The sequence below is a fragment of the Panthera onca genome, chromosome C2 (assembly GCF_046562875.1).
Source record: "Panthera onca isolate mPanOnc1 chromosome C2, mPanOnc1 haplotype 2, whole genome shotgun sequence".
NCBI classification, from domain to species: domain Eukaryota; kingdom Metazoa; phylum Chordata; class Mammalia; order Carnivora; family Felidae; genus Panthera; species Panthera onca.
In genome coordinates this window covers 327,246-340,101 of record NC_138347.1, presented here as the reverse complement: position 1 = coordinate 340,101, position 12,856 = coordinate 327,246, and the positions used below count along the sequence as shown (strand labels likewise).

The following is a 12,856-nucleotide window of genomic DNA, read 5'->3' as shown; positions in this document are numbered from 1 at the left end:
AAACAATTTTTAGGGGTGCCTGGCTGGTTCAGTTGGTGGAGGATGTAACTCTTGATCTCAGGGTTGTGAGTTCAAGCCCCACATTGGGTGTAGAGATGGCCTAACGTAATAATAAAAAAAAAAAATTCGGGGGTGCCTGGGTGGCTCAGTTGGTTAAGCGTCCAACTTCGACTCAGGACATGATCTCACGGTTCATGCGTTTGAGCCCCTTGTTCGGCTCTGTGCTGACAGCTCAGAGCCTGGAGCCTGCTTTAGATAGATACTGTGTCTCCCTCTCTCTCTATCCCTTCCCTGGTCACACACACCTTCTCTCTCAAAATTAAATATTAAAAAACATTTTTTTAAATTTCTAAGGCATAACTTTTATAAATAGAGTATTTTTAAAATGTTTGAAGTTGCCATGCAGATCTTAAAAGCTTAACTTTTGGTAGAGGGTCCTTCCTACTAAAAGGCATTCGTCTCTTTTCCTATTCCCTTTGTTGTTAAACGATTGTGGGGGAAGGATTCCCGATGCCACGGCAGCAGCCTCCACCCAAAACCAGCACGTCCCCACCAACCCGGGATGCATCCTCCAGCCACACTGGGGACCCTGTGCCAAAAGCTTCCCCGTGCAAGAGGGAGAGGTGAGTGTACTTCGAGGCTGCGTTTTCACTGCAGCCGGGCCCGCGCTGTAGCGCAGCCGCTGTGCACGGGTTTGTCTCCAACCGCGGGACCCCTCCCCAGACGTGCACACAGCCACGCAAGGCCTTGGTGGGCTCACCATAGTTCTCTGGGATTGGGGTTTTGCACACATGATGTTATCTCTGTACTTAGCACTCAGTTGGCAGTTGAGATGTTACAGCAACACAGTTAAACATCCACAGGTTATTTCGGTGGGGAAGAGCCCTTTTCGTTTTAAGAGATAGGAGGACTTGTGGTTGGACGGTAGAATGCAGTTTTGTTTAAAAATTAAATTGAGGAAAGCTTTCCATAATGGCCTAAGGGTTTGAGCCAGGATTATATGGAATCGGCACGTCCTGAGGCCCTGGTGGGGGTGGTGGGATGTGGCCCCGCCTTGTCCCCAGAGCGTGTTTTCCCAACAGAGGGATTTCTCATCCAGGTGCTAATTATGGAAGATGTGACTTCCGTTGCATTTCTGAAGATTGAACCATGTGACCATCCTGTCCAAGTGCTGGTGTGAGGAAATCTAGAGCAGGAGTCATTTACGTAATTCTTTCAACAACATGACCTCCAGTGTTTGTAACACACCCTTAAAATGTGTAGCAGAATTCAGTTTGCATCTTTGTGGGTGTTTGCACACACATCCAGTCTTCTGTTTCTCTGAGTGAGCTTTCCAGAGCAAGCTCCGCTCTTAGGGTACAGCACTGTCTCCGAAGTGCCATTGACCGGCATTCGCTCCTTCACCCCATGCCCCTGGCTGACGGTGGCATGTCAGTGCAGACCACACTTCAGGAGTGTGGCGGCCACTGGTGTGGCTGTCCCAACAGGAGAGATGGTGCAGTACACACAGGCGCCACGGCCGTGCCACGGGGCAGCCCAGGCACGTGTGTTGTGCGTCCGGGTCTTGATCTCCTGTGCTGATGACGTTCCACCAACGTGTGCAGTTCCTCAGGGAGACGTATCATGAAAGTTTTGGCTTTGGCCCGGCCACGAGCAAGGCAGGGAACGCACACGTGTCCACTCTGTGTGGGGAAGGCAGAGGTTCCTGGTCTGGTGGCCGAGGCCTCTCCAATGTGGACGGGGTGAGGATGAACAGGAAGTGTCCCTACCCTGAGAAACAGTGACAGCAGAGGACCAGGAGGAAGATGCACTGAGTAGGGACCAGAATGGGACGGGTTGTGCCTCCGGTGAATGGGACAGTTCGGGACCATCGGAAAAGTCCCGTGGGTAGTTGGGTCACCCTCAGGGCACAAAGAAGAGGTGGGTCTGAGGGACAGTGGTGCAAAAACCAGTTGGGATAATGAATTCATACATGAAGATTTTATGAATAAAATCATAGTATACAGTAAGTTTTAGTCATTTTAAGCCTGCAACATTTTATAGAAGTTAGTTTTTAAAAGCATTACATAGCATTTTTAAAAAATGCCTTACTTTTGGGGCGCCTGGCTGGCTCAGCCTGCAGGGAGCGCAACTCTTGATCTCAGGGTCGTGAGTTTGCGCCCTGCGTTGGGCGTAGAGTTTGCATACATATGTACATACACACGTACACGCATAACTACATTTTAAAAACCAAAACGAACAAACGCACACACACATATGTACATGCTTCATTTTTTTTTTCGTGGTAAAGGATACGAAGGCGATGTTTGTCTGCTTCACCCCGTTCCCTGCTGCCTGTCTGTGCTCTGGGTGCTGACTTCCACTCTTGTTTTATGTGTTTGTTTGAAGATCCGCTCCATCCTCAAACTCAAAATCAGAAAGATCCCTGACTGCTTCTCAAGACCCTGAACATTCGTTGACAGAATATATTCATCATTTAGAGATGATCCAGCAGAGACTGGGCGGGGCACCTCCAGGTAATAAAAGTTCTTCTGTGTTTTCTAAAATAACACACTTGGGGCGCCTGGGTGGCGCAGTCGGTTAAGCGTCCGACTTCAGCCAGGTCACGATCTCGCGGTCCGTGAGTTCGAGCCCCGCGTCAGGCTCTGGGCTGATGGCTCGGAGCCTGGAGCCTGTTTCCGATTCTGTGTCTCCCTCTCTCTCTGCCCCTCCCCCGTTCATGCTCTGTGTCTCTCTGTCCCAAAAATAAAAAAAAAAAAAAAAAAAAAAAAAAAAACGTTGAATAAAATAACACACTGAACCCTGGGAACGAAAAGTAACATCGCAGAGGCTGTGGTATTCAGGTTAGCAAGTGTTGTTACTTTCGGTCTTAATCATTAACCATCGTTACTAGGATCGTTGGGCGAAGGCACCTCCAGAAGTGTGAGCAGTGTCTTCAGCGTGAGCGTGGGGTCCATTTGCTTGATCACTAGCTGGGCCTTTTGCTCCATTTTATGCTCACAGGGAACAAGTAATTATGTTTCAGGATAGAATTTGTGGGGGCTTCTTCACTAACGTAGTTTAAGCCATGGTATATTTTAGTTGTAATTCTTATTTTACCATAAATGAGGTTAATTCAGTGGTACTGTTTCAGTATCATGAAATTCTTAAGAGACACATGAAGAGTTCTAACGAATTGCTACGTCATTTTTCTTTATTTTTAGATTGTACTTCAAAGAAATCCTGCCACCAGAAAATTAAACAATGAATAAAATCCTTGCGGCTCTTACCTACGACAATTCTACTTGAGGAGAAGATTGGGGTTCTTTTTCCTTTGTCTAAGGGAAGCTTGTGGCGTGGCATCTGGGCAGCACACAGTCTCCCCACGTGCCGGAGATGCCAGCCCCCCTAGTGCGGCTCCTTAGGTGTTCTCACCTGTTTGTAATACTACAAAGCCAAGTGGAGTATATTCTGTGTAATTTCAGTACGTCTTAGGTCCTTACCTTTCTGAGGTGACGTGTGCGCTCGTGAGTGACAGGCGTCTGCCCTGCCCCGGGCACATTGGCAGAGCCCCTGCCCGCCTCCAAGAAGGAAGCAGAGCCTGGCCTCCTGTTGTTTATTTTCTTCAAGTGTACAGATGGGGACTTGGTTTAAAAACACAAACACACAAAAACCAAAAAGAATAAAAGTCCAGCACTATTTTATTTGTGAACGGCCCTTGTGTTGTGTTTCAGTCTTCTCCAATTTGCTTTATCAGTGGCAAGAAACCAAAACAGAGACTGGGAATTCCTGTATGTCAGGGTTTTCGGAGGGACACAAAGTGTTCCTCACCTGGTAAAGACAGGTAGCCACTTGCCTTTTGCTGGGCCTAGTTGAGTATCTCCATGTGATTTCAAGACCTCTGAGTATGACATTTATTCTGCTGAGCGTAGGCTTTAACACAAAACCATTTTTTCTGAATCACAGCTTACTTCCATGATAGATGTTCCTTCCGGCCTACAGCACCGGTGTGCGTCTGCACTTTCTGTGCAGCAGCTAACACGACTGTGAGGCCAGTTCCTTACAGCCTTTCCACCTTTTCTGCCGAGCTCTGTGCTCTGCTGGTTGCTGTCGCTGAAGCCTGGACGTGTCTCTTCGGTTCCGCATCCAGAAGAATAGTGATCTGGTTGGTTATCAGATACAGAATAAATGTCCATGTGGGAGGCCTCATTTAGAGCCACCAGCAGAAGTGACCATGACGCCAGCTCAGTACCTGTGGGAGCTGGTCCTTAAAGAGAAAGAGGTGTTCACCCTGCCTTCCATAGGAGAACGGCCAGTCATCCTCGTAGGCGAGGGAACATTCTTCTTACGGAAAGGTGCCAGCTAATTAATAAGGAGGGGACTATCCCATTAGAGACCTGCCGTTCTGCAACCCACGGCAGGATAATCAGGTCAGGTCCTAAAAGCACAGTACCCATGGGTCAGCGGGCGGCCTGGCGTTTGGGCCTCTGGGTGTGATGATGGGTGAACTGCACGGTGTCTCCTGTGGCTGCTCCTGGTTTATAGATGGAGGAACAAATGACATAAAACCATGAGGAAAAAGACAAACGTGGGGGATATTCTAAATGTTTTATTTATTTTTGAGGGAGGGAGACAGCATGAGTGGGGGAGGTACAGAGAGGGAGGGGACAGAGGATCTGAAGCTGACAGCACAGAGCCCGATGAGAGGCTCAGAGTCACAAACCGTGAGATCATGACCTGGCCAAAGTCAAACGCTCAACCGACTGAACTACCCAGGTGCCCCCAAACATGGGATATTCTGTAAGTGATTCACCTAGTCTCATCAGATTGACAGCATTGATGAGGGCCTGTTCTCAGTGAAAAGAAACAGGAGACACAACCAATGAGATGGGTGTGAAGTTTAGTTCCTAAATTGAGGACCAACGGCTATAAAGGTGGTTTTGGGGGTAACTGAACCTGTACTGGATGATAGCTTTTAAGGGAATTTTAATTCCCGGTTGTGCTGACAGTTATGTAACAGAATGCTGCTTTCTTAGGTGTTGTATGCCGAATTACTAAGAACAAGGGGCTACAACCACTGGATGCACTCTGAGATGGCTCTATGGTTAGGAAAAAATACACACAAATATGGATTAAGTAAGCATGGCAAAATCTTTGTAAATATTGAATCTGGCTCATATAATGGTATATGGTCATTGTTTGAAAATTTTCGTAATGAAAGATGAAAAAATACCACCCGCAGTCTGGGCTAGGATGTCTTACTCTAACGTAGGATACCATATCAGAGCTCAGACCGGGAAACAGAAACCACACTGGGTTTCCAAACAAAGGGGATTTAATACAAGGATTTGATTACTCTGCAGGCAGGGGCGCTGTTCTGAGCCCGGCCAGAAGCTGCTGGCACCCAGGGGCTGTCAGGGACACAGGGACAGGGCGCTCTTGCAGGAGCTGACCACATGATGAGACCTGTCAGCCTCCAGAGAAACGTCCCATCTTTGTCCTCTGGCCCTCCTGTCGGCCAAGACCGGACAAGGGAGCCTGGGACGGTCCTCGTGCACGACAGACGGGCGAGAACTGATCTGAAGGCACGTGGGCAGTGCGTCTACTCCGCGTCTACTCCTCGTCTACTGAGCATGTGTTCTCCTCCTTCACACACATGACTGAGACGTAACTTAATCCGCCTGCCTGAGGTGAGTTATCCACGATGGCCTTGGGCCTCTCCAAGGCCCACACGGGGCTGCGTCTCAATAGTGCTGCTCTCCAGGGGAGACAGACTTCGCCTGTAGGACTGGGTCAGCCCTTCACAACTTTGTGCAGCTGATGCACTGTGGCTTGTCACACAAAGTGGGGGAGATGGAAGGGGAAGGTGTCCCTGCTCTGCATGGAGTCACGAGGCCCTACTCGACATTTATCACCTCTTCCTTCGCCAGGGCCTTGTTTCCTGGTCCTCAGCCAGCACCTTGGCTGGTTGGGTGACATAAGCTTCCCACCAGAAAGATTTGAGATCATAATAGTCTTGGTTTTAGAAGATGTCCCTTGTTTTCTCCTCTTACAGTTGAGTCTGAAATTACCGAGTACCAAGAGGTGCCTGGTGAGGATGGGCTACAGATGGGTTTTCCTGTCCTCACTGTGGGCTGCCATCCAGCTGCCCTGTGGTGATTGGGGCCAGTCACACCAGCCCATACAGCAACCCCGCCCCTGCTGATTCAGGGGACAGTCTGCTCTTGTTGAAAGGGACTGTTGTCTGGAGGAAGCAGCTCCCTTGGGACAGCAGAGCCCAGTGTCACAGGATGAGAAGCAGAAATTGCTCCGGAATCATTGGCATGATGGTAACAGGGGCTGTGCCCGGCTCACCCCCAGGCTCCCCTGCCGTGGGAGGAAAGGCTCCTTGAGGGGTGCCTCGAGTCGGCAGGCCTTTCCACCATCCGCCGGGAGAGCTCCTTCCGGGTGATGGGAGTTAACAGTAAAAGGGAATGCCACACTCTCTGTGAGAAGCAGGGATGCTGAACACGAATTTGGGGGGCGGGGGGGGGGGGTGGTCCACAAATGAGCTTTGGGCAAGGAAAGCAAATCCATGTCCAAACAGGAGTGGACAGAGGCTTGTGGACAACTCGGGGAAATTTAATGGGAACCCAGACCACCTGTTCATGCAATTTACATTTGTACACTTTAATTCTGACACTACCTAGACTGCCCCACTTTAGACACTAGCTGTAAGTGTAGACACTAGCTGTAAGTGGGGTCCCCGGGGCCACAACTACAAATGTGGCTGTTTTCACAACCTCTCCCCTCGGGTTTGGTGATTTGCCAGAATGACTCCATGCACGGAAATGCTGGATTCACTGGTTTGGTGAGAAGGATAGGACTCGGGCAGCAGAGTGGAAGCGACGTGCAGGACAGGCTCAGGGGCAGGACACAGAGCTTCCCTGCCCTCTGTGGGCGTGCCACCCACACAGGGTGTTCACCGACCTGCAAGCCCCCCAAACCTTGCCCACTGGCTTTTATCAGGGCTTCGTGATGTAGTCATGATTATCTGCCACGTGCCTGAAGTCCGTCTCCAGCCCCGCCCCTCTGGTGACTGGCCCCCATCCTGAAGCTGTCTAGGGACCTCACCATGAGCCAAGTCATTAGTGAAAAACTCAGGGGCGGTCAAAGGGGGCTCATTGTAACAAAAGGACACTCTTATCAGGAAATTCCGAGGGTTTTAGGAGCCAGGAAACCAGCAAAGGTCAAATCTATATATTTTCATTACACCTCATATAAATAGCGCTTAAGGTGATTAGGGCTCCGCTGCACCTGCCTGTCCTCATGGCTCAGCCATCAGACAGCACCCAGGGTACAACGTGCTGCGTGAGTTGTGTGTTGCTTGGGCAGGAGTTTGGTCTCCGCCAGGATTCAGGGGTAAGTTTGATGTTTCTCTAATGGAAACTGAGTTAGCAACAGGAGGAGGCAAAGCTTTGCCTCAAGACCCTAGTGGTCTGCCCTAATGGGGCTAAGTGAAGCAGTGTCCAGCATCCTGCGTTGGGTGTCTTGATGACCTGAGCAGCAAGCATGACGGCCTGCGTCAAAGCTGCAGGCCTGTGGTCGTCCTGGTCTGCGGGGACGCTAACGTCTTGTGGCTTCCTCGGCATGCACACTGGGTCCAAACAAGCCATCCCTCACGGTAGGCGGTACAAGGCACGGCTGTTTGCCTCTGACATCGGAAGGGACACATGCTGTTCTGCAGGCTCCTTGACCCCCAGAAACTGCCACAGGGGCAGCCCTGACTTTGAGTGGAATCTGCCTCACAAGCCAGCATATCTCTTGCTGCTTTCCGTTCATTAGGACCTGTGACTGTGATGTTTTCAGTGGAATGGATCAAAGTTCTATGATGTCTAAACAAAGACCCTAAAATAAGATAGTGACGGGCACTGCTGCCTCTGCTGAAATTGAACTAATCGTCTTTTCTGGTTGGTATTGAGGAAAAAGTGACGAGGGAGCCTGAATATAAACCCTTTTTATCAGGTGCTGTTGCTTTTGGGCCCATGTCAAGAGTTTGATCCCAGTAGAGAAGAACAGGCCTCCTCTGGGAGGAGACGGCCCAAACACGCTGTGACACACCCGCGGAGGGCTGGACACCGTGTAGCCTTAGGTTGGGCTGCTGTAACGAAATGCCATAAACTGTGTGGCTTACAAACAACAAAAATGTATTTCTCCCAGTTGTGGAGGCTGGAGGCCCAAGATGAGGGTGCCAGTGGGGTGGGGTTCTGGCGAGGCCCCTCAGGACGCAAACCGCTTACTTTGACTTGTCTCCTCGCGTGGCGGAGAGTGGGGAGGGGAAGCAAGCCTTCTGACTCGGCAGGCGCTGATCCCGGTCATACGGGCTTCACCCTCACCACCTCCTCTACCCCAGTTACCTCCCAGAGCTCCCTCCCGCCGTCTAATGCCATCACGTTGGAGGACGTACGACACTGGGTCTGGACAGATCCGAATGACCAGAGTGAGTGGTGCTGAGTTTTCTACTTCCTGCCTCCCCTGTGCTCTGCTCTCCTGGGAAGTTCCCCATGACCAGTTGACAGAACAGGAGAGAACGGGTTTGTTCTTCAGACGGATCTACACGGCATGCTGGCATCGGCTAGGAGTGGACAGGAGTGGCTCCACCACCCAGCTTAGGGGTGGATTTGGGGAGATTTCCATTTGGCTTCTGCCTCTTAGCGTCTGCGTTGCCGACAGAATGCCAATGCTGAGACGGCGATGTGGCGGCCTGGCTCCCTACGTTACAGAGGAGGCCGTGATTTGTCAGCCTAGAAATAGACACACGTTCCAGGTGTGAATTGGGCTTCCTGCCTGCGAGGCATCCGTCGGCACCAGCACCCATGGGCTTACAGAGTATCCCACCCAGCTGCAGCCCTGCACGGGCTGTTCTCAAGCCATGAAGGTGCAGGGTCAGCTCACGCTCTTAGAACTCACTGGGCTCACTGTGTGTTGGGGGAGGCCATCGAGAGGATGTGACTGCCAGTTGACCTGTGAGCTGGACCTGTGCAACTGGAGGCTCTCCACTCCCTCCCCTGTCCTTGGAACGTACCCACTGCCTACTGTTCCCACTGTGGGAGCTGTTCCGAGGACATAGCCTTGTTGACACCATCTGGATCGTGTATGTGACTGAATCCTGTGAAGGCCTCTGTATAAACCTTTAAGGTTCTGGCAGGTGGGTGTGGAGATCTGCCTGTCTGATGTCTGCCCAAGAGAGGCCTCGTAAAGAAGGTACCTTGCTTAGTATAGCTGCCACCTACCAACCTGAAGTTGTCCGCCTCCTCCTTTGGTCTCTCCTTTCCCTCCACATATGGGGACCAGTTTGCGAACTAACACCATGTATCCCATCGGCTGGAAAAAATTGCCTTGACCAAAGAGTGGAGCGGTTGCTGAAGGCTCTCTTTCGGCACCAGCGTGGAAACACATCTTAAAAGTTTGAGGGACTGTCTGAAAGTGGTGTGCTCCTTAAACCATTAGCACACGTATCTGCTCCCTCCCTTACAGCCAGGCTTCAGGAATCTGTGAATCGAGAGGCAGACCCTTTCATTACATGTGCAAGTTGAATTCTTTAGACTTCTTTTTTTTCTAATGCATTTTTATTTCTATATTTAATATTTTTAATCTCTGTGCCCAACATGATGCTTGAACTCACAACCCCAAGATCAAGAGTTGTATGCTCTACTGACTGAGCCAGCCAGGGGCCCCTATTTTTTAATTTTTGATGGAATAAAATGTTTTTAGCTTATGTTTTTATTTCTAATGTATTTTTATTTTTAATTGAAATATAGTTGATATACAATGTTATATCAGTTTCAGGTGCACAACATATTGATCCAACAATTCTGTACATTATCACCACGATAAGCACAGTCACCATCTGTCACTGAACAATGTTATTGTATTGTTGACTGTACTCCCTATGCTGTACTTTTCATCCCCATGACTTAACATATTTTACCACTGGAGTTCGTACGTCTTCATCCCCTTCTATTTCCCCCATTCTCCCACCGCCTCCCCTCTGGCAACAACCAGTTCTTTGTATTTATGAGTCTGTTCTCTTTCTTGTTTGTTTTTTAGATTCCACAGATGAGTGAAATCATATGGTTTGTGTCTTTTCTCTGCCTAACTTCCTTCACTTAGCATAATAGCCTTTAGTTCCATCGATATTATAGTGAATGGCGAGATTTCATTCTTTTTTATGGCTGAGAAGTATTCCATTGTATATACACCACTTCTTTATCCATTCATCAGTCAGTGGACACTTAGGCTGCTTCCACTTATTGGTTACTGTAAACACTGCTGCGGTAAACAGAAGGGTGCATATATCTTCTTGAGTTAGTGTTTTAATTCTTTAGTTTTTTCATCATAGTTAAGCAAAGGACTACCAAGAGGCACCCACACAGACCACCTGGGTTCCACATAGTCTTCCTCATTGTGTAATTAATGCAGGAGATGCCCTACCTTCTCCACTGCCAAGACAGTGACTCCTCCTTTTGCCTGCTTGTTCCTAGATGCAAGGACCCCAAGGTTTCCAGACCACCATAGTTTGCAATCCAGGGGAACAGTTGGCATGTTCCCTGGTGAGGGTCCTTTTGGGGGACTAGGACTTCTAACCCTGCAGTCTGAACTTGGGAAGATAGGAAGCACAGAGTGCCACAGTGGAAAGCGATGGTAAGTGGGGCCACTCCTGTTTCCACCCCTTGATTTCAACTCATGTATCCTTCCTCTTGGGGATACAGTGGCATATAAAGGTCTGAACGGCACCCTGTCTTTGCAGAATATTAACTCCCAACTTGGCACCACAGCTGTGCCTTTGGCTGGCTGTCCCGATGCTCTCTCAGGCAGTGGATCTCATGGTCACTGCACTTCTGCTGCCTGAAGTGCCCTCCTGCACTTCCTGTGCTGTAAAGTGAGTCCTATTTGATATGAGGCCATACGGGGTCCTGTGCCAGTGGAACAAACACTCCTTAAGCCCTTGCTGGTTGATATTTGTGGGCAAGAAGCCCAAGCATACATAGAATATGAATCTATTCCTGTGAAAAAGAACTGCTGCCCCTTACAGAATGGAAGTTCCAATAGAGTGAAGTTGGTTGATTGACCTTTTCAAGGTCAGGAGACATAATGGAAGCTCAGCATTGGTCTCTTCTGCTGGCAGGTTAGACATTCAGTGGCAGCTGGTGGCTCAGCCGTGATCAGAGAACTCACACTGCTGGGCCCACGGGTAGCCTCTGCTCTAGCACCTTGGCCACTTTGTCCTTGTGCCCAGTGGCAACTGCTGTCCAATGTAGCTGGCCGGTCATTCTGTCCACTTGGCTGTTTAATACTTCTTTCATGGATGCTCTCTAGACTTCAACATTTTACACAAAGACCACCCACTTGGTGCCTATTCCAATAAATCTATCCTCATGCATGTATCACAGAGCTCCTTATCCCAGGTTTGAATTTTGTTCCAGGCCCTAAGCCAGCCACCTACCTAGGTCATCCAACACTGTCCGTGGTTCACTTGTCACATTAAAAAAAAAGTGAATGCCTTTGCCCTTTGGGAGGATATGCCCTTACCACTGTCTTACAAGCTCCCCCCCCCACCCCCGCCCTGGAGTGAGGCTGCAGTGTAGCTGCTGTCCATGTGCAGTTTGAACTCACATACCAAGCCAACCCATTTAGTTAGTTAGTTTATTTAGAGAGAGAGTGGGTGGGGGAGGGGCAGAGAGAATCCCAAGCAGGCTCTGCATTGCCAGCACAGGGCCCAACATGGGGCTCGAACTCACAAACTATGAGATCGTGACCTGAGCTGAAATCAAGAGTTGGCCGCTTAACTGACTAAGCCACCCAGGCATCCCCCAAGCCCACTCATTTATGAACCAAGCTCAAGATTTTTCCTTGTCAATTGGTCATCAAGGCCCCCTGTATGGTCACAGATGTGGAATGGTGGAGTGGCTCTAGCACAACAGCAGGGGGTGCTGTACGGGTCTGGGCTACCTATTCGGCACTCACCTGTGACTTCTACATTCTCATGTTCAGTCTTGAATGCACTGCTTCCATTTCATGATGGATTGTGCTGGGCCCAGCTGACTTTATGACCTGGTAAGTTTGATAGCACCCATGTCATAATGAGCAATTTGGGCTGCATGGTGATCTGGTGTCCCAAGGTCAGGTGTTACATCCCTATCAGAACACAGTAGCAAAACAAGGCATTTTTTCCCCCCAAAAGACATATACATTCTCTGCTCCAAGTGGTATGTCAGAACCTCAGGGTCCTGAATCGAGAATCTCCTACTGGGGCATGTTAGAAACTCCACATTGCATTGTTCCTTCACCGCCAATAATCACCAATACCACCTGCTAGAACATATGACTCAGGCAGCGTAGCTACTTGCATCACAGCCTTGACCTATTATGGCCTCCGTTAATTACCTGCACCCCGTATGGGCCACTCTAACAGGAGGGCCATGATGAGGATCCAAGTTTCTAGATATCAAAGTTCTGGGCTTTTCTTAAAACTGACAGTTTTCCAAATCACCCAGTATTTGATCAGAGCTGTATTCCTATGGGTGGAGCATGCTGCTTCCAGACTGTGAAGAGGTCCGACAGTGTCTTGCTTTCCAATGGTTGAAGGTGCAAGATGCAATAATTGTCTTTTACTTTTACTTTTACTTTTACTTTTACTGACCACTGGATCCCTAAAAATAATATTGATGTAGCAGGTCCCTGAATCTTCATAGGGTTTATTATTTCCTCTCTGGAGTATCTGTATCTTACCAAGGTCTCCAGAATCTTCTCCACTCCTTGCTCATCTGGCCGATCAACATGATGTTATTGATGTAATGGGACAATGTAATCATCTCCAGGATGTCTAAGTGGTCCT

At 49.2% G+C, this 12,856-nt stretch overlaps 1 protein-coding gene across 1 annotated transcript in view; it reads left to right on the top strand.

The window, feature by feature from the left end:
• PCNT (pericentrin) overlaps positions 1–3,691 on the top strand; it is a 135,533-nt gene extending 131,842 nt beyond the window's left edge. Inside the window, exons 48-50 of the mRNA XM_060640680.3 lie at positions 503–623; positions 2,389–2,516; positions 3,204–3,691. Coding sequence (XP_060496663.3) covers positions 503–623; positions 2,389–2,516; positions 3,204–3,247 — 293 coding nt within the window. The 3' untranslated portion in view covers positions 3,248–3,691. The remainder of the gene's footprint in view (positions 1–502; positions 624–2,388; positions 2,517–3,203) is intronic.
• The last annotated feature ends 9,165 nt before the right edge of the window (positions 3,692–12,856 follow it).